Consider the following 25,414-nt stretch of genomic DNA (forward strand, 5'->3'; position numbering starts at 1 on the left):
GCGCTGACACCATCGCCGCGCGCCGCCAATGAGCGGCGCCGCGCCGCCTTTAGGCGCCCGCGGAGGCCGCCTGCCCCGACCGCGACGGGGAACACGGGCCACGGCGCGGCAGCGGGGTCGGGGGAGAGCGAGCGGGCGGCAGCACCAAGCGGGGAGCGGGGCCCAAATCCACAAAATTCCGGCCGCCGCGCCGCGAAGATGGGGGGGAGCACTGTAGGGGGGAAGGCGTGGCCTCGGGGTGGGCGGGGCGCGCTGGAAGCTTCCACGGCGCCACGCGAGGCTGTGGGCGTGGCCATCCCCGGGATGGGGAGGGCAATGCCTGGCGAGGGCGCGGCGTTCCCGCAGTGGGCGGGGCCCTGTGATGGGCGGGGGCTCGGGGGGCGGGGCGGGCTGGAAGGTTCCGCGGCAGGGGGGCGGGACAGCGCGCGCGCCTGGGACGCCGCTGGTGCTGCTGCCGCCGCGCCGCCATGGACGCGCGCAAGCTGAGCGAGCTGCGGGCCTTCGTCCGGCTGTGCAAGCAGAACCCGGGGCTGCTGCACACCCCGGAGCTCGCCTTCCTCCGCGAGTGGGTGGAGAGGTCGGTGCCGGGCCGTGGCGGGAGGCGGCCGTGCGGGGAGGGGGAGCGGGGGGAAGGGTGTTGTGGCGCGGGACGCGGTGTGAGGGGAGGGGGGGCGTGTCCCCTCAGCGCGTGCAGGCTCGGCCCCGCCGCGTGGCGGGCGCGGGGGGCGCGCGGTGTCGCCTCGGCGGGTCCGGCCCGGCCCTGCGGCCTCCCTGGCCCGGCCCGCCGGGGGTACCCTTGGCGCCTAAAAGAGACTTGTTATTTTTTTGTTGTTGTTTGTTTGTTTTGTTCCGTTAACGCCGGCTATTCCCGTTGGAAAAAGCCTGCCCCCCGGCTATCTCAGTGGCTCAGCTTTCCAGGCTGGAAAGCCCCAGAGTAATACTTACCGAGTTAATTCTCGCATTACGCAGCAGAGTTGGCTAGCCTGTCTTAAAAAGGAGCCGAGTTTGTGGGGAGGTGAGTGGCGGTAATTTACAGCCTGGTACCCAAAAGCGTAAAATACCTGACAGCTACGTTTGCTGTCCAAAGCGTGTTTTGCTCCTTGAAGTTCCACTTATCAAGTAGTCGAAGTCTGTGTTCCCCTGTGAGCCCTTTCAGACATCTGCGGTTTACGCTGCACGTAGCCTGTGTGCGCGGGGCCTGTCCTAGCAGATGCTTCTCAATTAAAAATCACGTTTGGGTTCCACCCTCAGGGCCCAGAAACAACAAACTGGAAGGGCTGAGGTCCTTTGCTGCTGGCAGAGAACCCACAGGGCCCCTGTGTTTAGCTACAGTACCTCTGCTTGGTTTTTATGGCTGCTACTCTAAAGAACTTCGAGAAGTGAAGAAAGTTCTCGCAGGTGCACACTTTATGGAACGGGAGGTTAAAAGATTTTTATCTAGTGACAAACTGGGATTTGTTTTAAAAAATTTGCTTTAGTTTGAAGGTATTTTAACTGTACTTCCTGCTGTATGGTATTTGTAATTAGTTGAAAAACCAGCAGGGCTTTATGTGCGCATATATATATATAAAAGTTAATACTGGTATTTTACAATGTGTCCTATAATGAAAATGTCTACAATGAACTATTTATTAGTGTTTTTTCACAGCAGTGCTTAAACTTTTCTATGCATCTGAATACTAGTGTGGTTATAAAACCACTCCTATTTAACTTAACTTGGCTTTGTAGTACTGATAGTAGCTGCACCTGTGTGTAGGAAGGAGATAGATATCTGTCTTATCCTACTGAAGATCCTTAGTTCCTTTTACTACTGCATAAAAGACTTCAGTGTCTTACCCTAGGTTTCCTCCATTACTTCTGTTGCCTAATTCTGAAGGTGTGGACAGAGTACTTTGAGAGAGAGAAGAAGAACACTGACTTCTTTTGGCCAAAGAAAGTGTGTTAGATGGTCACCTTTCCATTCCCTTTCTCCATATTAATGGAGAGGGCTTTAATTTCAAGATTAATTTTTAGAGTTACACTTGACACTTTTCTTACAAGTGTAAAAATTAGATTTTGGAGCTGTGGAGTGTTTTTTCACGTAAAATCCTCACTGTATGTCTTTATCTCAGAAGTAGAAAAATACTCCAGAGTAGAACCTTCTACAGCTCTCTGAAGTTTTCTGGTTTTCCTCACATATTTGAGCTAAATATTTGCCTTGGTTATACATTTGATTGATGGTAGTGGTAACCAGATGACTTTTTATGTAAAACTGTCTGGAAGCTTGGTGGGTTTCCCTCTGTCCTTCCATAACAGATCTGCTTGCAGTAGGACTATTAGATGCATTTATAGGCCCTTCTCGTTCTTTGGAAACTGCTTGAGACAGCATGGCCTGGCTTCAGGTGGAAATAACCTCAATAACTCTTATGTCCCCCACTGAATTTTCAACTAAAATTCTGCTAATTGCTTTGATTTTTTTTTTTCTTAAACTTAATGATTCTAACTTAGACTATGCTGGCTGCTCAGAAAACCAGAATGGGATGCTTTATTTCTGACTAGCTCTTAATATTGCATCAGAAACCTCAAGTCTTACCTGTTTTCATGCACTTGTTGTCTCCTAACCTTTACTCTGTCTAGCTGTTGTATTTAATTTCTGTATGGATGCTCTTTGCAGAAAAAGCATAAGGTAGTGTGTATGTTTGGAAAGTGTTTTGACATCCCTTTTAGTCATGCCCATTTTTTCATAATTGCATAAAAATACAAATGTTTTACTTGAATTATTATGAAATGAGTCATTAAAGGAAACATGTTTCAAAACCCTGCAGTTGAACAAAGAAACAATAGCAGTCCTTAGAAGTATAGCACAGAGTCCCTAATTGATGAACAGGGCTTTTTACCTCTTTTTTTGTTGTTGTTTTGGTCAAATAGACTTTGACCCTTTCAAATTTGTGATAATCCAATTTCTCTCTAAAGATAATTTTGCTGTCAGTGATAAAAGTGGATGCAGAAATAACAGTTGCAGTTCTTCCAGCAAGTCATAAACACCATACTTGTTGTGGCTGTGAGGAGTGGAAGAATGCAGTCATTGTTGCAATGGAGTCCTGACAACTCCCAGGAGTTGTTGCTGGCATTGCACAACTCTGTTTTAGTTTATTATGTTTTATTATTTAGTTTATTATTTTTTTTAATTAAACAAGGGTTTAATTCAGAATCTATTTGTGCGTGTGTTCTTTTTATACAGCTCAGCACCTGCCTTTTCCTCTGAGAGTATCTTGTGTATCCCTATACTGTTGAGGTTAAATACATTGCAAACTTTGCAGATATCCTTGCTGTGTGTTTAATCATTGTAATCAAATACTGAGTTGAGGGATTTGAATTGTTCTGGAATTGTAACTAGTTTAAATAGAGAATAACAGGATAGCAAAAGCATTTTCAAGGACTGAGTGAAGCTGTTAAGCCTTGGAAGTTGATGAAATAGTATATTATAAAATGTGCATTTATATTAGTTAAACTAATCTCAAAACTGTTACAAGCTTGGATCATTTTGGGGGGGGTGTGAAGAAGGCAGAGGAGACTTGGGTTGTTTTGGTCTTGAGGTGATTCAAGATGCCAGACTTAAACCCTGCTGTTACCATGGATATTAGCTATTAACACTGCTAAAATGCTTCATAATTTGTAGGGGCTTTTGTGCAGAAAAAAGTTCCAAGGCTTCACTAGATGGTCCCTGTAGTCTTTAAGAACTCTCTTTGGTTTTTACAGACTAGTACAATTATGTGTTGTATTGTCAACCTAGGAGAGTAAAAATTGAGGAGGAACAGTTACTACATGTGCTGTGTATTCTGCCTAGCTCTGTAATGATTTTTCAGACTGTAGTTGTTTAGTCCTTGCAGTATAACTTAGGTTAAGTAATGTCAACATTCCAGGGACACATCTAGATTTTTGCAATAGCTTCAACACATGCTGTGGTTTGTCCCTTGTTTTTCCATGTAAACAAGGAGTAGTTTAGTGCTGTTTGTCTGCATTTTGCTGCAGGACTGCGTGCCAGGACCTGTCAATCCTCTTAACAGGCCGTCTCCTCTTCATTTTTCTGCCCTTTCTCCCCTAGTTCATCCCTGTCCTTGTCATGTCTTGCCTCATCCAGGTTTGTTTTCAGCTAGTTGGGGGCCTGGCTGGGAGATGGTGCTGCTGACAGGAGGGAGGAAGGAGGGAAGAATGGACTGCAGTAGCCTGACTTAAGAAGCTGTAATTTCTTATCCTTAGGCTAGAGTTTTATGTTGCACTAATTCCTGAAACCAGATAGTCCTGCACCCTTCCAGCTCCTCTTGCCCACCCCTATTTGCCCACGTCCTTCTCTGCCCTGCATCCCATCAAACCACTTGTGTGGGACCCCAAAGAGCTGGTTGTACCCACTGAGTTAATAGAAACACTTTTCTTGAAAACCATCAGTAGATGGGAATGCAGGGCAGGGGATGGATGGGAATGGTACTCCTTGTGGCATGCTGCCATTAGGTATGATTAGATGTTCTATGAAACAGCTGGAGAATTCAGCCTGTGTTTACTCCTGGCTGTTAACCAGGATCGATACCATGTAGAAGTTTTTTCTATATTGACAGAATGCTGTCTCTACAAAGAATGCTCCTTAATTGTAGTGGAGGGAAGGCATGAATATTGCAATACAGAAGAGAAAAGGTTTTTTTCCTAGGCAGCAATTTTTTTAATTGCATAAGCATTTTCGCTCATTCTCTTTACTTGTTTGACCTCTGTTCCAAAAATAATTCTGATTTTAGTAATATCTATAATCATAATATTTATTTTGATTCAAGCATAAATTACATTTAAAGGAGATAAATCCATTTGAGCCAAGGAGGCAGCTTTTCCTGGTGAGAAGGGGTGCGTGAAGGGTGATGTTCATGAGTCCTGGTCTCAGTGGAGTTGTACAACAGACAGTGTGCTTTGTACTGCGCTGAGAAAAGCATGGGGGATGTGTGCACCGTTTGCTGGTTTGAAAGTGAATTGGATCGTCATGTTTTGTGTTACAACAAAAAGCTGAGATTATCAGGATTTGAATCAGTAAAATACATGACATTATTTTGATAATCTTACTGTTTTGTTTTTTCTTTTCTCTGTTTTACTGAAAAGTATGGGAGGCACAATACCGCCTGCTCCAGCCAATGCCTCCACAGAGGAGACAAGTAAGGTGAGATACAAAAGGTTTGTCACTGCAAATTAACATTTGGATACTGCAGAAATTACTGAGCAGTGGAAGGGGAAAAATTTCTGTCAGTTTTCACTCAGATAGGGTGGGTGAGTGTGACGATTCAGTCTGAAGCCTGCCCATTGTGTGCTGTAGATGACTTGTTACAGATGGCTTCCTAGTTTATTTCAAGTGTTATCATGCTCCATTTCCCTAATCCTGAATGCCTGATGTTCTCTGCAATGCAAATGCCAAACAGAGTCTTGATTTCTTTTTTTATGTTCTCACTGTCTGTTTATAAACATCTTCTCTAGTCATTAGTGGATTAAATTATAATCTTTTCATGAGAAGAAATATTAATGAGCATGATAAGTAATGAAGTGAACGGTTGAACTATCACATTTTTAACACAGTATCGTGGAATAGATTTTCGTTGTTTTTTGTCCATTTATTTTAAGGGAAATGATAACAAATTTGCCTTTGATATTTATATCAGGGTTTTTTTCAAGCATGAAATTCTTTTGGAAAGAAGGAAATTTTTTTTTTAATTTAACAAGACCGTGGATGCTGGAATTACTGGCTAGCTAGAGCTATATGGAGGGGTTGTGTGTATGTACTGAGTGTAGTCTGTGACACTGAAGACAAGCAGTTTGTGTGATAAAGCAGAATGTGCTAAGTTGTGGGTTTCAGATGAAATTTAGTTAGAAGTTGATAAGAAAACCTTTGAAAAAAAAAACATTCTAAGTATGTGTAAGTGGCAACAATCTTTGACCTTGGCAAATGGAAACAATATTTAAATCATTGTCATCAGCTCCCTGCTAAAGGACCTTAGCTTAATAGTATTAGATGGTGAGATTTTTTGACCCAGAGATTGTGTGAGGGAAGGCAGGAAGATTGGAGAGGTTGGTTAGTAATCATTGCAAAACTAGTACTGAATTGGGTGTTATTTGCATTATTTGGTTTTGATTATTGAATCACACAATTTGAAGGATGGGCTCTACCAATAACAGAAGTTTGTCCAGATTTGGGCTGTGAAATATTTGCATACACGATAGACTTACTCTGAGAAAAGGAAAAAGGAGATTAGTATCTTAAAAATAAAACGGTTCAGATGTAGAGTGATCTGAATTTTCTAATACACTTATTTATGAGAATGGAAATAGAATATCAGTGAGAAATAATGTTTGCTCACAAATTTATTTCTCTCTCAGGGCAAAGCAGAGGAACAACCAGAGGAGCCGGTTAAATCGCCCGAACCAGAAAGTGAAGAGAGTGACTTAGGTGGGGAAAAGAGATTACTTTATTGCATTTTGCCAATGTGAAAGTTATTCTGACAATCTTCTCTCTGTAGATGGTGCTTAGTCCTGCTTTTTTTTTTTCCTCCAGAAATTGACAATGAGGGAGTGATTGAACCAGACAACGATGACCCTCAAGAAATGGGGGATGAAAATGTGGAGGTAAGCACAATATTTTCAGTGTGGCAGTAGGAAAGATAGGGAGAGGTTTTGCATTTAATCAAGGATAGCAGCTGAGGGAGGATGAGTACTGTATTATCTGTGCAGCCAGCTGTTGTTTTGTCTCTTTTTCTTCTAAACAGAAAACTTACTAGCTTAAAATCACAGTTTTTCTTATTCAAGACTAGAGTCAATCAAAAAGTTCCATGAGGAAGATCAGGTCAGTAAATAACAAAGAACCTTATCAAAACACCCATGAGAACTAGATATGTAGAATTCTGCCATTATTAAACATAGCTTTCGAGCGTTTTATAGCCAAAAATCATGTTGGATAATGTCTTCAAGCTAAAAATAAAGGAGTTTGTGGCTTTTTTCTGAACTATGATTTCAATGCAAAGTAAAATAAATATTCTGGAATTGGAAAACTGAAGCTCTTTCCCTTGCTGCCGTCTTAGCATGGTAATTCTGGCCCGGAATCTACAGCTTTTGGATTTTTGTGTGTGTTTTTCGTTTTATTTTGTTAGGTAACTGAAGAGATGGCGGATCAAGCTAATGAAAAGAAGATTGAAGCGATAAATGCTCTAAGTGAAGGTGATAAAATTGTTTTTTAGTACATATTCAAAGACATTAGGTTTTGTTCTCCTTTAAAAAAAAAAGTAAATATCTTGGACCATTTTGAATGCTTTCAAGGAAGAGAAAACCCACTTCCTGTTCAATGTTCAAAATTATCTAGAATATGAAAGCTTCTTTAAGCACTGCCTTCCCAATGTCCCTGTAGTTTGGGGGATGAGGCACTGCAGCATCTTAATTACAAATTGATTGTTATAGTACTTCCCTACATATTATGATTAGTGTCTCTAGTGGTTTGTCGTAATGCAGTGAAAAGCTGTATAATAAAGATGTGACATCTAATTGATTGCATTCAAAGTTAAATGTACCAATTTAGTTGGGAAAAGTCTCTCTTCTCCTCCAGCATTAATTTTGGGGTTTGTACGTCAGTAACATAGCAAGAGGGAGAAATTGATTTTCCTTTGTTGATAATTTTCGATCTAAGAAGTGCCTAGGGATGTAACACCCTGTAAGGCAGGTTTGGAATTTGGATGTAATTTCATTGTATAATGATTGAAACTTCACTGGTACTTATATTTAGGTGAACTTCAGAAGGCTGTTGACTTGTTCACAGATGCTATCAAGCTGAATCCTTGTTTGGCCATCTTGTATGCCAAGAGGGCAAGGTGAGTCATAAACTACTGATGTTTCTACCTCTTCTGTTATTTCCCCTAAGGTGTCTAAATATAATGGCAACTTGAGGATCTGTGTAAGCTTAAATCACATGAGGCAAAGAGAAGAGCTTATTTCATGCATGTTCCCTTATATGTGATTCACCAGATTTGCTGAAGCAGCCATATGAAGGATCTTGATAATAGAGTAAATACAGAATGGTATTCCAAAATGCATTGTGGTAATATTGTTAAGGAAACTTTCCAGGAGCCATTCTAGCAGTCCCACTCTCACCACCTGCTCTGGGACTGAAGGCCCTTCTCAGCTACGCACTCCACACTCACAAAGTCACTCCAGGTGTCCTTACTGTCATGACCCTGGGTTTCCCATAGCAGAGGCTCAGACATCTTGATCCTTAAATGATTTAATCATGGTGCAATAACAAAATAACAGCTCGAGATGGTGCCTTTGAGGAGGGACCCTGAACAAAGGAAGCCCTGGGTTTTTATGCCCTCACAGCCTTGAGTGTTGGAAGGTCTGGAGTCCTCAGCTCCTGCAGTGTCTCTGAGTGTCTGGTTGCCGGGCTGGGCCACAGGTCCGTGGACCTTTGGTTGTGCAAAGGTCTCTCCACCCAGAGCTCAACCTGCAGCTGCACGTCAAGCTGCCTGCACCAAATGTGTTCCTCAACAATATGGCTTTTGGTATGTTGAGATAGAGTAATGCTGGGTAACAAACACTTGTAAAATCTGAAGTTTATTCTAGGATTAAGATGATGATTGAAATTATATCCTGTTTAAATGCAAACCTAAGTATGAATCCTGTGAATTCTCTCCCTGTCATACCTGCTAAATGGATTTGTTCACTGTGAAGTAGACCTGGTTCTGTTCAAACTCTTGTTTGAACAGAACACATCTATATCTCAACGCATTCACTACCCACCTTATTGCTAATTACATCTGCCAGACTGCAGATGATGCATTGGGAACTGTCAGATTTGTTGTGTGGTAACCCCAACTTCATAATGCACAAACATCTTTATCTTCCTAATTCTGGGCAAGTATGGGTTGCAGAAGCAGAAGTTTGGGGTTCTTTCTCTTTTTACAGAAAAAAACCACTAACCATGGATTATTTGATAGTTTACTGGGTCTTTTCCATAGCAAAGTATAATTAAAATAAATGTTCAACTTTTGGTGACTTTCATGAGATTAATTAGTGTCCTTTAACTGTTCAATTCTAGTACACTTTCACTGGTACCTTCCCTGCTGGTTTTTTCCTTTTCCCTATCAAAGTTTTGGCATGTAACACCACCTGTGTACTTTAATACACTTTGTTGTTGTCATCAAAACAGTATTTTTAAAATCTCTTACAGTGCTGTATCTTCTCAGGGTTTAGCTATGAAAAATTAAAATGTTAGGGGAAGTGTAAAAGTTACCTCCATTTGGTCTGTTGTAGAAAGAAATGAGCAATATATTAAGATATTGTAAAACTTGCCATGCTTATCCAAGTGCTAAGAGTAATTCACCCCTTGGTTTTCGGTTCTGGAGGGTTTGTCCTGCCAGCGGAATTGGAATGTTTGTCATTGGTGAAGTGTAGCTTTGGAACACAGACACTTAGTCTACCTGTTTGTTTCTAGAAGACAGTGTGTGACTTTGTACCTGCTTTATAACAACCCTTAATGGTGAAGTTACTTATAGGCATTATAATTGTTGATAAACTGTTTTCAAGTAGATGTAAAAGGACAGAAGTTCTGACTCGGAGTATGTTCAATATTGAATACTCTTGTCAATTCAGGAATGTTTTCTAGTGTTTCTTTCAAAGATTTTAAATTTGAAATGCCTGAACCTCCTAAAGTACCACTCTACTAGTCAGTCTGATATGCTTGTGTATTCTAATTTGCAGTTATTACATTAAACTGACGAGGGACTGGGGCTACTTGTTGGGTTTGTGTGTTTTGCTGCTTTTAGTTTTGATGCCTCATCTCCTCATGACTTTAGCTGTTGATCCTTGTAGCTTGTATAACTCCTCATGCTTTCTTTGTGTTACTGTGTTAAAGACTATGTAATATAGCATGCAGAATGTTACTGTTGTTTTCTTCAAATTGCTAATTGCCATTTTCAGTAGACTCCAAACACCATGGGGCTGAACTGTCCTTTGCATTTATGTATCCTTTCCTTCTGGACTAGAGTTACTCCTGCTGGCAAGGCTTGAGTCTGAACAACAAATGCTTTCAGTTCTTGCTAATGATTCACCTGCAGTTCTGGGAGGGTGAGACTAAATTTTAGTGACTTTGTTACCGCTATGAAATCTTTTTTTAACTCAGCTCTTCAAATACATTATTTCACTAGCTTGCCTGTTAGTCATCCAAAATTATTTTCAGCTTAAGTTAGTAACTTGGTATTTCAATATGTACAGTAAATGTTCTTGTTCCCACAGTGTTTTTGTGAAACTGCAGAAGCCAAATGCTGCCATTAGAGATTGTGACAGAGCCATCAAGATTAATCCTGACTCAGCACAGACCTACAAATGGAGGGGGAAAGCACATAGGTAATGAACTGCACCTGTACTTGATATTATCTTTACTTAGTTGGAGGGAATGTTTTTTTTTTACATTTTCTCCTTCTCTGTGTCTGAACTGTCTGTCTTGTACCTGAGAGCAGTAACTGTGGGCCAAGAAACCATTGTGCTGAGTATGTGGCTTAGAGGAAAGAAAGGACGATGGTGATTTATTGATGGCAATTTATGAGCAGTCCTGGCACTGTCTCTTTGTCTCTCTCTCTTTTTTAAACATATCTTCTAACGGCTTACTGCTTTTCTGAAAGATTATGAGATCTAGGGCTGTGTGTTTTATTTGTCTGGAGGCCTTTTGGCTTCACTTGGTTCAGGTTTTTTTTACTAACCTATAATTCTTAGTCATCTCTCTGCTGTCCTTATTCCTTAGGTCCTAAAGCTCTTTTACGTGGTAAATTGAAGTGCCTACTTATTAAGGAACCGTTTGTTGCAACTGAGAAGTGTTGTTAAGCAAACAGTTTATTAAACAGTTATTTAAAATGGCATTAGGCATTTCCCCCCAAGTATAGTTCAACTTTTTTTTTTTTTTTTTTAATGACAGTAAGTAAAAAAAATGACACTTCTCATGGTCAGTATCAAAGTGGAAAAAGTAAATGTTAATAGAACTTAAAAATAAAAACTATTCAAAGAGTAGTATGTTAATGTCTACAGTTTTAATACACAGCATGGAGCCTAAGAGTGAGAACTCTGGAGCATGGTTTGAATTAATACCTCTGTCTGTGAGCAGAAGTGCTTTGACCATTTAGTAGTACTACCATTTGCTTCAATTTTTTATTACCCGCAGTTTGTATAAATTGATAGTAAAGAAGTGTGCACAGGAGCTTGTATGACCTCTTCAACTAAGACATGGTGCATCCAGACAGCTAGGAAGTTTGAGTGCTGAGTAAAGAGGGTCCACTAAAACTTGAGGTAGTAGTGGGATAGACTTGTACAGAACGCTGAATATGTAGTTTTACACTAAACATGTGCCTAATGGTGCAGAATATCTTATTAGTGTACTTCATATGGTTAGGTAAGGTACCCTGTTAGATCCTTCTTGTTTATAGCAATGACACCAGCTCACAGAGGGTTTTTTACTCATTGTTACTTCACACAGAAGTTAAACTTTAAGTGTATGAAACAACATTATTAAACTTCCGTAAGTCCTTGTAACTCCAGGTTAAAATTCTGAATGCTGCATGATTAAATATTTTGAAGAGCTCTAGGTGTTCAGTTTGCTTTTTCCCTCTGAATGTTGGTGTCTTCTGCATTCCAGACTTCTTGGTCACTGGGAGGAGGCTGCTCATGATCTTGCATTAGCTTGTAAACTGGATTATGATGAAGATGCTAGTGCCATGCTGAAGGAGGTGCAACCAAGAGTAAGTGTGGAAAAATGTTGGATTGCTGCCTTCATGTTCTTCCAATATGCACTGCCATGTGGAAATGTGTTCATGTGTCATCTGACACTTGAATCTGAGTTTATAGATCCTTCTGTCTTCAGTCACAACTGTTTATGGCTGTGTAGAGAAATTGAATCTGTGGGACTGGGCATGTAACTGAAGTATGAAATATGTTTCTTTTTCAAATTTTAATAGAAGAAATTGAAGCAGTTTTTTAAGTTTGCCAAGTATTTTAGAATCTAGATTAATAGCATTCAGAAGAGCAAGATAACATTGATAATGGATTTTTTCTGAGATGTTTTTGAATTGATCGAAGCTTTGTCCTAAGCACGTTTTCCAAAGGAAGCATTTTGCTGTGGTTTGCACTTTCATTAGTCTGCCCCATGAGGGCAGCCTCAGCTCTGCACGACTGGTTTTCAGCTGTTCTCGTGTGGCTGACCCCAGCGTTCTTCTGAGGAAGAACTTCTGGGTAACAAATGTAGCACTATTGATAGCAGGCTTTCTTTTCATCTGTTTCTGCCCATTCCTTTGAAGTGGTTCACGGACTGCAGATAGCAGCTGTTGTGTTGTATTGGGTTTACATGGGAAGTTTGGGGGAAGGTGGGGACTGCAGGGCTGGCCTCTTGTAAGAAGAGATGTGAGGCTACCTCTGTATCAGAAGGAGCCAATTCCAGCTGGCTCCTGACCTGACTCCCCACTGGCCAAAGCTGAGCCGTAAGCGACGCTCATGGTGCTGGTGCTTCTGTAATAACACGTTTAAGAAAGGAGTTAAAAAATGCAGCACAACAGCTGTGAGAGAGAGGGGAATAAAGAAGAAAAATATGAGAGAAGCAATGCTACAGACACCAAGATCAGTGAAGAAGGAAGGGAGGGAGGTGTGCTAGGCATGGGATCAGAGATTCCCCTGCAGCCCTTGGAGAAGGCCCCATGGTTAAGCAGATTGTCCCCCTTGAGCCCACGGAGGCCCACAGTGGAGCACATATGGAGGATCCTATGCCAGAGCAAGAGGATGGGTCCTGAAGGAAGCTGCAGCTCATGGAGAGCCACACTGGAGCAGGCTCCTGGCAGAAACTGCAGCCTGGGAGGAGGAGCCTGCGCAGAAGGCGGTTTTCTGGCAGGAGCTGTAGCTCCTGGGGAACCCTTGCTGGGACAGTCTATCGTTTAAGGACCCTGTGGGGAGGACCCACGCTGGAGCAGTTTGTGAAGGGCAGTATCCTGTGAGGTGACCACAAGCTGAGGCTGGAAAAAACTTGTGAAGAGAAAGGAGTGGCAGAGCTGCAATGTCATGAACTGATCACAGCCCCCATCCCACTGTGCTGTTCACGGTTGGGCGAGGAGGTGAAAGAATCATGGAATGAAGCAGTAAAGTTGATCTTTGGGAAGAAGGTGGTTTTAGTTTTGTCTTTGTTTCTCATTGTCTGACTATTTTTAATTGGCAATAAATTAAATTAAACTTCCTGATGTTGATTGTGGTTTGCCCATGATGGTAGTGGATGAGTGATTTCTGTCTTGGGATAATCTCAAGGCAGGAGCTTCTCCATCTTATTTTCTCTCACTGTCCTGTTGAAGAGGGGGAGTGAGAGAGCGGCTTAGTGAGCATCTGGCAGCCTGCCAAACTTAACCTACCACATGCACAAACGCTCCTGTGTCTAATAACTTAAGCTTTCCATTTCTCTACCATGTCTTTATAGAAGATGCTGTCTCTAGCAAAATGACAATGGAAACCGTTTCACAACCTATTAGTCTTCTGTGTTGGAGATTATTGATCTGTGGTTAATGTAATTAAGTCTTAGGTTTCAGCTTTTTCTTTAAAGGTATACTTAATGCTTGACTGAGGGGGAACCTTCTGTTTCCTGGTTAATCTGATGCACGGAAACAGTGGAGTATCTGTGTTACATTGATGTGTGGTTGCCAACTGGATGAGAATTTGTGTATGTAGCTCAAGGAAAAATGTATGATCTTTTCATGGGTGATTTTCAAAATCTCTTAAGTGAAGATGATTTGTTCACCTAATTTATTCGCTTCAGGCTTTCCTAGAACTTTTTATTTTGTTGCACTTTCAGCTCAAAGTCTGAGTCAGATTCTAAAAATATTTAGTTCATTTTGATAAATACTTAGAAATAATGAACTTCCAAATGTTGGAAACTCTTTATGCTTCATTAAAAAAAAAATAGGACACTTCTCTCTTAATAGGCCATTGAATGGTAGGGGCATCAGGTTCCGATAGCACATACTGCATTTGCTCTCAGTTAGTCCTGCTACGTGCCATGTTCTTTTCTCTGGCAGATATACTTCAGGATGATGTGGTATTGAATGAGTATCTCCCAGCTAAAATAAGTTATATCAAAGCTTTTCTACTTATAAAATAATTTCTTTCTTTAAAGAAGAGTGTTCTAAAAGAATACAAGAGTATCCATTGTCATAGTAGTACCTCTGTTGTTGCATTGTGATTTTGATGTCTGTTTTTTTTTTTGTTGTTGTTGTTACGGGAGTGTTAGAGAGCAACCATCGTATGCAATTTGTGAAATAACAAACCGTTTTTTGTGGTGATCTGTACGGATACACTCCCTTTTCTGTTGGTTCTGTTGTTAAATGAGTCCTGACTGAGGAGCCCTAGGGAGTTCATTGTTAACTCCTCTCGTTTGATGGGGCTGTAAATTTGATACACTTAAGAAAAAGTTAGTAATAGGAGGCAAACTTCCTCCCCACCAGCCCTTTCCTGGCTTGGTTGAGGAATTCTTTGGTCTGCAGTAACATTATCTAAAAAGTGTATGTGCGCAGGGGGAATTATATTTTCTCTTGTGCCCTTTTCCAGGGCAGTTGCTGGTTTTAGCCCTGGAGAAATCAATATTTCAGCATAAAAGCATGAAGGGACATGGAATGATGATGTGTTTAAGTTCTAACTATGGTACAAGTCCCAAAACTATTGCAAAAAGGTATACTAGAGTGCATGTACTGGTGAGTTCAGTCAAGGCTGAGTAGAGATGAATAACTGATAGCCATGGGAAGAAAGTAGCAAATGGCTCCTAAAACAAAGAGGCTTTTAGGATGTAAAATCAGATCTTAATTTTCTGGTAAAAGCAGAAAAGCTTTTGTAGTGAAATATGTTGTGTGATATGCTGGAAATTTATATGAAATTTGGGTATTCTGTTGTAACAGGCTCAGAAAATTGCAGAACATCGACGAAAATATGAGCGGAAGCGTGAAGAAAAGGAAATCAAGGAAAGAATGGAGAGAGTGAAGAAGGCACGGGAGGAGCATGAGAAAGCACAGAGGGTGAATATTCAGGTTTTAATACTTCTTAGTAATTTGGGAGTGTTATTTTGGTTATAATGAATTGCAGAGAAAAAAAGATCAAATTTCAAGTCTTAAAGTTTAGGCAGTCGGTTTCTGTCTCGATTACTTGACCAATAATGAAAGCTGGAGAAGAGGGCATTTTACTGCATCTGTTTTTACTGCTTATGACAAAAACAGTCTCCAGAATGTCTACTAATCCTTTATTTCAGAAAGTCAGTTATTGTAAGACTGTTCCAGAATGATTTTCACTTATGTATCCCAAAATGGGAGGTTTTAAATTCATGATAATACTCCGCTTCTTTTCCTCAATTCCTGATGCAGTTTGCTTATTTTTTCTTTGTGCTGTAGTGATATATTTTAATACACTGGGGGTGGGAGTTCTAAAAATACAGCTGGGGAGCTAAAACAAATCATACAGTTCATATTCAGTAAAAAACCATGTTCTGCATAACTTACCTGCAATAATATACAACAGGAAGAGTAGACAGCTATTTCTTGTCAGTGGTTTTGTACATAGTGAAGTGCTTTGTTTATTGTGGTAGCCTACCTGCCTGAAACAGTCTTGGCTATTTTTTGTTCTCCTAAACCCAGTTGAGCAGTAGTAAACAGGCTGCAGTTCCATTGCTTTGTGTGGAATGATGTGCTTTCATCTGCAGGAGGAAGAAGCAAGACGACAGGCAGGAGGAGCTCAGTTTGGTGGCTTCCCGGGTGGCTTCCCAGGTATTTTATTTTTAAGCACCAGTACTTGAGGTAGGGGTGGTTCTTGTTTCCATAGGGAGTATTATGACTACAGTTTTTACAGCATTTGTTCTCAAGACAGAGAGAAAAATATTTTATGAAGTTTAGAACTTGTCTACAAGTAACTCTTGGAGCACTAGTGGGAAGAGGGATGGGATTTTTTCTCTTAAAGAAGATTGATGTTGTGTAGCAAGTAGAGGGAAGACAGAAATCATTAATTGATAGATAACAGAATGAAAGGATTTAGGTCTGGGTAAACAAAGAAGTAGAATTTGCTTGATAATGTGTTGAAAATCTAGAATAAAAGTGTTTATAAATTATCCTTGGACCCATTTTGCTTAAGAACAATAGTTTTAAAGTTGAAAATTTGGATTGAATATTACGGAAAACTGTGCTGGTTGCAAGCTTTTGTTGAATAGAAATGTTTATTAAAAGAGGTAGTGAAGTTTATTTTATAAAAAAGTTGTCCTTGAGAGTTCCACAAAAATCAGGCTTTCCATGTTATTTTTTGACACAAAGAGCTGGGGAGAAACAAGAGTAAGTACTAATGCTCTGGAAGATTGAGAAGTAGTTGAGGTAGACTGTGTGTTTTCTCCAGTTGGATCAGCAGCCAGATAGAGACCATATGTACCATACTCAGCACAACTGGGGAAGCTGATGATTAAGGATTCAGTAAAAGAACCTCAAGCATTTTTTTTTTTTCTTCTGGTGGTATAATTTTTTCGAACCTAAAATTCCCACCAAATATGAAATGTACTGGGATATACTACTGCTGATCTGCTTTTGCTCTGCATTGTTCACCCAAGGCATTCAAACTCCTTATTTTCCTGGGTTTTAGACCCGACTGATTTAAGTTAACCAGAAAAATAACTGTACTCGTTACAAGCCTACTATTCAATTGGGTTAAAAACATGGACGAAATAAGATGTAAGTCTTCACAGAAAAAGCAGCTGGAAGACCCTGCTTTCCATTCAGTGGACCAGCTGTAGCCTTATGGAAGACATGGCTTTACAGATGTGGCAAGGGCAGTATGTGTTAGTCTTAGTGGGCTTTCTGTGTAGATGAGTTAAATGTTTTTCATCATGCATTTTTCTTGTCTTGGGTTTTCAGGTGGATTTCCTGGGGCTATGCCTGGAGGGATGCCAGGCATGGCAGGCATGCCAGGTCTCAATGAGATTCTCAGTGATCCAGAAGTTCTTGCGGCCATGCAGGTGAGTATTTGTTAAAATCAAAGCTACATGTTCTGAATGAGAGAAGAGCAGCACTTAGTTAAAGGGAGGGAGGAAGATGTGACCTTCTAGAAAGCAATGGGAGGCTTTCTTGTTTCTCTTGTAAAATTCTTTCCTTGTGTATGTGATGCCAAACTGTCTGCATTCAATGTTAGCTATTTTTCAAACTAATGGGAGCTTAATCAAAGATGACACACACACATACACCCTGGTCTGTGATAGGCAACACTGTGCTGTTTACAGTTTGTCATATCTTCAGAAAAAGTCTCTCAAATGGTCATTTCCATTCACTGCCCAAACAAAAAATTCTTGTAACATAAGATATTGCAGTATTGTTGAGGTGAGGATTGACTTTCTCTTAGGGGATTAAGTGTATGTTTTTTTCAAGAGACAAAGTAGTATCAGAATAGTTCTGCATCTTAGCATTTTCTGAATTCATGTTCATAAAGCTTAGTTCTCTAGTAGGCTTGATTAATTGCTCAATTAAGTAATTGCTCAATGTCATGACTAATTCTACTCAAGAGAAGTATTCCAGCAGATTAAATGGAACATATCTGACAACATCAGTTTTAAGGGCAGGTGGGATAGGAAAAACTGGAGTAGTAGTAGTAGTTGTATTTGCATGCCAATATGATCAAGTATAAAAGAGTCTTGTTTCTTTTTATGGACTGCCGTGGTTAGAGTAGAGTTACATGTTGTTCTCAGCTCATTGAAACAAAGGCACCACAAGGGAACCTTATTCAGAATGCCCTGGAATCACAAAAAAAATCACCACTTCCCATGTGAAAGTTCATAGGTTCCCTTAATGGTTGTTGATGTTGGGAAACACATGACCACAGTCAGCAGTGTTGACTTGCATCCAGAGAAGGCCCATGACTTGTAGTTGTGTTCCTTACCTGGCTAATTTATGCTGTAATACAGGAGTTTGCAATTAGAGTTGCTGAAAACAGAGTTTTGAGGTGCCACTAAATATTATGTCCTTGCTACATGCCTTTAAGAAGACCCCATTGCATGTTGATCTGTATACCCCAACATAGGGTAGGACTCTGTTGCAAGAATGTGTGTGGACAGTGTTTTCTGGTAATGCAGGCAGGCTTTAACACGTACAACCTGTCAGCAAAGCCTTGAGTCTTGCTGACCTCTTTGTACAAACTTTACATCTGGGTATGATTTATTTAGCGCTGCCACCTTTTCCTAAAATATCCCAACTCTGTGTTCTGGTCTTCTCTGAATTGACAGCGTAGGCTCTGGTCTTAAAAGACAGTAGTTTCTGCTGCTTGGCTTCTGCTCAGTGCGACTGTGGAATACATTGATGGATAATGTTATCTGGCAGCTGTTACGTCTGTTATCTGAGGTGTTACGAAAGAGTCTGAAGGTGCTGAATCAAGTCACTCCCAAATTGCTGTTTTAACTGATAGCATGTAGAGGCTTTTCATAGTGAGGAGTTAGTGCTGAAACTGGAGTATTCTGAGAGTAAAGACCACCACCTCAGTCTTTTTAGACTTGCTATCATCTCATCATCTTTGAGACTATTTTCTGTGAGTTAACACTGAAATATGCCTCAGTCTGTTAACATCTCAGTAAACCTGACTATTGTGTGTGCCTGAACATGAGCTAAATTAAACTGGTTATGCTGTCAACTTCATCTTGTCATCTGTAGAAGCAACCAAAGAACCAGATATGGCTGCTCATGGACATGTTTAGGGAAGTTATTGCTAGTCATTGGCATAAAGATAAGAATCTTACTTGAATTAGGTGACCCTGCCTTGGTAGTGGGGCTGGACTGGATGATCTGCAGAAGATTTATTTCTTTAGGATGTTGCCTTTTTTTTTTTTTTAATTGTTGCTGATATTAGTCTTCTAAGCACTAAAGACTCAAAGTAGCAAAACTTCTTTTGCATTTCTTTACACATCTTCTTAATGACAGTAAGTTGTGACAGTTTGCAGTGACTTCTAATATGTCTAATTTAGCTCATTTGCCCCAAGCCTTTTAGTCTCCAGAAGAATTGACTGAAATTTTAGTGTGTTTCTCTTATTTTACTGTTTTGCCTGTCTAGAGGATTCTCTAGAATTTCCTATCTTGCGTGTGCAACTGCTTTCTGTAGACACAACATGACTTTTGTATTTTGGAGTCAAATAGAAGTTCTTTTCATAAGGAGTGATGTGCAAGATGAACCTATGGATTCCTTATTTGATGTGTAGCTATATGTTATACCCAGACTTCCACCAAAATGTGTAAGTTGGAAACAAAAGAACCAGTGATAATTTTTTTTCTTGGAAATATTTTTCATCCTTCTGCAACTAAACACTAGGGCATTAGGAAAACACTAGAAAACTGAATGTCTCCCTAGTGTAATTTATAGAATGGTTGCCATTCCACCTTATGTACTAAACACTTCCCTATGGAAATGTTGATATCCTCAGTCTTAAACTTTATTTTGCTAATATTGCTTATCAGTATGAAACCTTGGATGTATATAACGTCTTTATAAACACCATCTAGGGTTGAGAGCTTCCAAGTAGCACAAATGCAGAATCATTTGCTTGCTGTGAATTTACAGGACCATGAAACATGTAGCATAAAATTGAATATTTAACATTCATTTAGGTGTGCTTTGACACAAACCAGCGACTAAGCTTATTCAGCTTTTTGTTCCAGATTCATATATAGGTGAAATCAAATTTAACAACATGACATGATCTTTATAATCACATGCCCTATTTTGAAATGAATTAAAGAAGTTTGAGGTTGGGAAGTCTTCACTTTTTCACTTTTTCCTTTCTTGGGAATACAGTAAAGTGGAGAAAATGTATCTAGTCTCTGTGTTCTGAACTTCAGCATTCCATTTTTTATAGACTTTACAGATTATCTTTTGTGAGGAAGACAACACACTTGTAAATCCTCCAGTTGGTTTAAAATATACCTGAGGTATAAAATATACCTGAAGTGCATGGGTAATTTCAGGGCAGTCCACACCTACCAAATGCTATTTAGGATCAGACTTAACAGTTTTGAATGCTGCACACATGGAGCTGCTGCCTTCTTCAAAATACATTTGAAAGATGCCTGAACAGTAGGTGTGGCTGTGTTTAAAAGCCCCTGTTCTGGAGAAACAGAACTCTTATCCTATTCCCCTTCTCACACAGTGAACTATTAGAGTAATAAGTTGAGTAATGACTCTGGTGTTTACTGACACAGCTTTTTTTTTTTAACAATATGCACTGTATCGTTGGATTCTCTTTACAGACTTCGTGCCAAGAGTCTAATGTAGTCTTGTCATGTTAAAAGCTGAGCAAGACTAGATTCTTGTGGAACCACGTAGCCACTAACTTTTGTAGAACCTGTTTTACAAATGCCCTAATTTTTTTCTCCTTTTTGTCCTGCAGGATCCAGAAGTTATGGTTGCATTCCAAGATGTTGCGCAGAACCCAGCAAATATGTCCAAGTACCAGAACAATCCCAAGGTCATGAATCTCATCAGTAAATTGTCTGCCAAATTTGGCAGTAAACCATAAAATCCCTGGTTCTTAAAAAATCATATCTGAATGGGAAGGATTGGATTTGGCTAAGCAGTGTTGCAATAAAACGAACCACTTTACCTCTGATCTTTTTAAGAAGAGAAAGTTCTAAGGAGAACTGCTCTCTAGCCCCAAGCATTTACTTTATTCAGTTATTGGTTTATAGAAATCCAAATTGTATTCAGATAATGTAGTTTCAACCATCCCTTCTTGTCCAAGAGTTGCAACCTTTTATTTTAAGTGTTACAGACAGTTTCCTCTGAATGAATGCTCCTGTGAGAAATTGTAATATTTCAGAGTGTAAGGTAAAAACATGCAATTTTTTTTTTTAAACTGGGATTTTTTTTTTTTTGTTTGATTGCTCTCACTGAGCAAAGAGGAAAGAACTTTAACAGTTGAAGTCTGTCTTAATCCCCTTTGGACAGAAAAGTTGGCCTAGTCACAAATAGCAAAGGTGGGACAAGTCTGAAGAACTAACTGGATAAAGGAACTGACTGCGAATACTTTTTTTTTTCCTTTTATAAAATGGGTGACTGACTTTATATAGCTATTACCAGTATAATCATGCTAGCTAGTTACACACTGGAACTTCTGGCAGTAGCAAATACTGTGTCATTTTTGATCACCACAACTGTGCAGGAAAGGTACAAACCTATCCTTTGCACAGCCTGGCATGATGTATGTATTGCAGAGCCCACAGAGGTTTTGTTACTTGTTCAGTTCTTGTCCAGCACCTTTACATAACATTTTATTGTATCAGTCTGAGTCTGGGAGAGCAGCTCACCACCTATGCTTGTGCTCTTGTCCTTTCCCAGTTGGCAAGTCCTCCACTCGCCCTTCCTTGGGGCCACACTTACCAGGTTGCATCTATTTGGAAACTTTAGGGAAGGAATCTTGTTCCCATCACTACCTCTGTCCCACTGAATGCAAGCCATCCAGAACATGTACATGCAGAGTTCTAAGTCGGTGAAGGGGAGAATACCCAACAAGATTGCAGCTCTGGGTTCTGAGTCGGTTTGAGTCCTTACATCCTTACTGATTAAAATGTCCTGGTCAAAGTCCTGCTGTCTCTGTAAAGATGACAACTTTCTTCACTACATTCTGTAGTCTTCCATCTTTTCTTGTATCCTCTTCTTTAAAACAAAACAAAAAAACCAAAAGAAAAACAAAACGAAAAGCTGTTGTGGTTTCATACCTCCATGGTTTCTAGGCTTGGGATATGGAGGAAAAGGTGAAGTAATTGGAGCAGACAGAACATTCTTTAACACTTGCAGTTTAACAGCATGGGTATCCTTGAAGCAGTGTCTGTGCTGATGATGTCCAGTGGATTTGTCTACCAATAAAGACAAAGTTGTTGCTTCTGTTTGTCTTAGCTAAAGCGTCTTTCTATAGAAAAAATGACCCTAGTTACCTGTTCAACACTTGAGTCTCAACGTTTGTATTACTTCTTTGTAATTCTGTATCTTAAGCCATAACTGATGTTACCATTTTGAAACAAATCTGGTTTGGTGTAGGAACTCAACAATGGTTGCAAAAAAGTAAATCCCCAAATGCTTTTTCTCATACTAATGACCCTGCAGAAGGAAATGTGAATCTTTTTGCTTAAGAAATATAGTTCTGAATACTTCTCTTAGCCTTTAAAAATAAAGTATGATTTTGAAAAATACAACTTTTTGGGTTTGTTTAACTTTCTGATAAAACGTATTTTGCTTAAATTAAATTTAGAAGTGCTTTAATTAAACTGTATATATAACATGTGGTTTAAATTGGAACTAAGCGTGTAAGGGCTTGTCTTCGTGACCAAATGAACTCAAATTACAATTGCATGTTGTTGTGTGCCTGGCTTTTGTTCATAGTCTTGATCTCCTGTTCCCTAGAGGCGATACTCAGGTCATCCCTCAGTATAGGTTGAAACTTGTCTTCTTCATTCAGGCTGGTGCTTATGTGTCGTGCACAAATTAGAGTGTCTTGAATATAGATTTGTTCCCTACATTTTCCTGTTACTCTATCTTGGCTGCTTGTATCTGTCTACCTATTAGGAGTCAAAAGTAGGAAGTTATCCCTAGATAGTAGAAATGGTCATATATGTGTCCTGCCTGCTTGTTTACACGTTAGTTGCCCTTTCTCAGAGTTGATTGGTTAAAGAAAAACATTCTCCCGCATTTTGATGTTGACATTAGCAGTTTAGCTGAATTCCTGTTCTTTGGGAATATGCATCCTATGACTTCTTTGGTGTGTGAACTTTTGTTGGTTTTAGTGTTACCTGGCAAATTAATTGAGGAGCTGTCTGGACCTCATCTCAGTTCCCTGAGTTGGCATGGGGCATCTAAGCAGCTAAACTCATTTGCACAGAGGTGCAGGTGCAGAAAGCTAACTGCACAGGAGGTGAGCAAAGACGGTAAGTTCCAAATGGGGGATGTAAGTAGCTAAATGAGGAAGTTGTTTTTCTAATTGCTTGCTCCGGTATTTACTGGCAGTTCCTTCAGGTTATTTGTTCTGTTGCAGCACAGAGTAGGGGTGGTTCTTGTAATAATAATACAATAATAATCAGCTCTGCTGGCAATTTGACTCTCAAAGCTATAAGCGGGTACTGATGTGCTAGCTAAGATGGGGTGCTGCCAGGTGCTGACCCCAGTTCAGGTGTGCCTTTCTAAGTCCTGTACTGTGCTGTTTGGCTGATCCCGTGCCACAGATTAGGTGACCTGGCCTGCTGAGGAGTACAGTGATACACCTGCAGCTGACTGGGAGCAGAGGGTCATAGCCTTGCTATTGTGTGTGTGAATCCAAGTGACTTGACTGTCCTCTGTCATTCACCTGCTGACCCAAGGGAAAATAGGTGTCAGTTCAGTTGTCACATCCAGGCTGCTGTAGTTCACACGGAGCCCTATTGCATAGTAATGTGGAGAATGCAAAGCTTGGTGCCTTTACCAGAATTTTTCTGAAAATTTCTCTTGCTTCAGTGTTGCACTGCAAATAAATGCTCTTTGTCAAAATGGTTTGTATTTTCTTTGTTGGAAGGCAGTGATCAGATGGGCTGGAGCCAGACTGTCTCAAAGTTGGATGAAAGCAGGTGGGATGAGCCTGGGCAGAGAGCAGTGATAGGGCCAGAGGCAGAATGGGTCAATAAATGAGTATTAAAAAGCCATGTAAAGGTAAAACCATGTTATAGAAACAGCTTGTTGCAAGTACTATCTGTAGTTTAAAATGTCTTTAAATGCCACTTCATCTTTCTTGTTTGTTACTTTCAGGGCTTTTCCATAAAGCTCATACAAACCACACTCTGACATATGCCTGTACATCCCTCTTCTGTGAGGTGGAAGAGCAAATAATATTATGGGAGCTCATGGCAACTGCTGTCTGATCAGAGACCTTCGCCCAGTGGGATGGGAGGTTGTGGACCTAGCCAGAGTGAGCTGGAGCCAGGGTAGCTTTGCCATGTATATTCTCATGGATCATGGCATGCTCCTTACTGGAAGTGTTTGGAGTCCCTTTGCAATCCCACATGGCATCTAAGCTGAGGAATGCCTCAGTGCTTTCAGGGTTGTAGAGCAAGCAAGCTGTTGAACTGGCGATAGAGTTTAGAGGGTTGTTTCCTTCCGTTTGCTGCAGGGCAGTCTGGTACTGGCAGTTACTGGTACTGAAGTGGATTGGTAGTTCAACCGGAAAACAGTAGCAGTATTTTCTTCTGATGCCTAAAGAAAGGTGTCTCATGAATGTTATTCAGAGCTCTGCAATGGTGGGCCTCAATCTTGCTTCATACGTGATGGACTAAGGACAGAAATGTAGAAAAGTAGTTCTGTAGTACCACAGAGCTGGAGTAAAAAATGGCGGTGTCCGATTGAATGCAGACACCTCCATTTTCAGTACTACAAGACAAGTCCTAGGAGGTCAGTAGTGTGATATAAGAAAATGCAAATACAGAGGAAGCAGGAACAGTTTTAGTATGACAAAGAAATGAAGCAGATCAGGGGTGACTGGTGGACCTGTGCTATGGAGCAATGATAAAATTCAGGTGACTTTGGGCTACAAGTCATTGATCACCTTGTGAATCAGAGTGTAGGACATAGGTAAGTCATATTCACTTGATATGGTACTCACAAACAGGAACTTCATGTAAGATTAACCTTCCTTCTTCCCTACTGATTGAAGATCCTGAGATCCCACTGAATGTAAATACCAAGGACATTCCTGTAAATCTGAATCTTGATGACTAACCAGATCCAGATGTTAACTTGTAATCCTTCTAACAAAGTGTTACTGCTGTACTTGTCAAATGTACGTACACTTTGAAAGGTATATTCTAGATGGATGACCTCAGACAAGCTTGAGATATTGTCAATAAATAAAAGTATTTGCAGAATGTGTTACAGCTTTTTTTTTAAGTAAGTGGGTTACAAATTTTGCCATCTTTGTTGTTGCACAGGATTTTCTTTAATGTACAATTATTTATTTCAGGGAATAATTTACAAGGAACATGAGTTGCTACTTTATGTAAAGAAATTAAATGTGAAGGATTACAGGATTTGAGTTAGCAGTTTTTCTTGGAGTTTCTTCCTCAAGCATAGCAGCTGAAGCAGTCGGATGGTAAGCATGATTTGTATAGAACAAAGGTATTCAGAAAGACAAGGTCCTTATTGCTCAAGTGTATTAAGTAAATAACAAGGAGGTGAGGTCTAAAGCAGATAATAGTAGATTGAATTCCATTATTGAAACATTTTGTTTTCTAACATCATGGTGAGTAAGAGTTATTAGAAAGTAGTTGAATTTGTATTTTGCATTTCAGGAAGAAAAATATCGTTACTGAAATCACATAAAAACCAGTGCAATGTTCAATAA

The 25,414-nt window shown here is 40.2% G+C and overlaps 1 protein-coding gene across 2 annotated transcripts; it reads left to right on the top strand.

The window, feature by feature from the left end:
- The first annotated feature begins 415 nt into the window (after window positions 1–415).
- ST13 (ST13 Hsp70 interacting protein) lies at window positions 416–22,247 on the top strand. 2 transcript variants are annotated; one of them, XM_050323691.1, is made up of 12 exons: window positions 416–577; window positions 5,119–5,176; window positions 6,385–6,454; window positions 6,560–6,630; window positions 7,152–7,218; window positions 7,778–7,862; window positions 10,282–10,392; window positions 11,672–11,774; window positions 14,955–15,071; window positions 15,749–15,812; window positions 16,941–17,041; window positions 20,447–22,247. In XM_050323691.1, exons 1-12 carry the CDS (start codon window positions 468–470, stop codon window positions 20,573–20,575), a joined length of 1,086 nt encoding a protein of 361 aa, XP_050179648.1. In that variant the 5' UTR covers window positions 416–467; the 3' UTR covers window positions 20,576–22,247. The 2 variants fall into 2 exon arrangements, with proteins under 2 accessions (XP_050179648.1, XP_050179650.1); XM_050323693.1 differs by lacking the exon at window positions 416–577 and adding an exon at window positions 888–1,015.
- The last annotated feature ends 3,167 nt before the right edge of the window (window positions 22,248–25,414 follow it).

This window comes from Myiozetetes cayanensis, unplaced genomic scaffold (assembly GCF_022539395.1).
Source record: "Myiozetetes cayanensis isolate MyiCay16 unplaced genomic scaffold, myiCay2020 scf3, whole genome shotgun sequence".
NCBI lineage: Eukaryota > Metazoa > Chordata > Aves > Passeriformes > Tyrannidae > Myiozetetes > Myiozetetes cayanensis.

Bases quoted from the DNA above. Each gene is read 5' to 3' on its own strand.
- ST13 (XM_050323691.1), top strand. From the start codon at position 468: ATGGACGCGCGCAAGCTGAGCGAGCTGCGGGCCTTCGTCCGGCTGTGC. The intron at 6,455-6,559 runs GTGGGGAAAAGA...TTTTTCCTCCAG, and splicing joins AAGTGAAGAGAGTGACTTAG to AAATTGACAATGAGGGAGTG. The intron at 6,631-7,151 runs GTAAGCACAATA...TTATTTTGTTAG, and splicing joins TGGGGGATGAAAATGTGGAG to GTAACTGAAGAGATGGCGGA.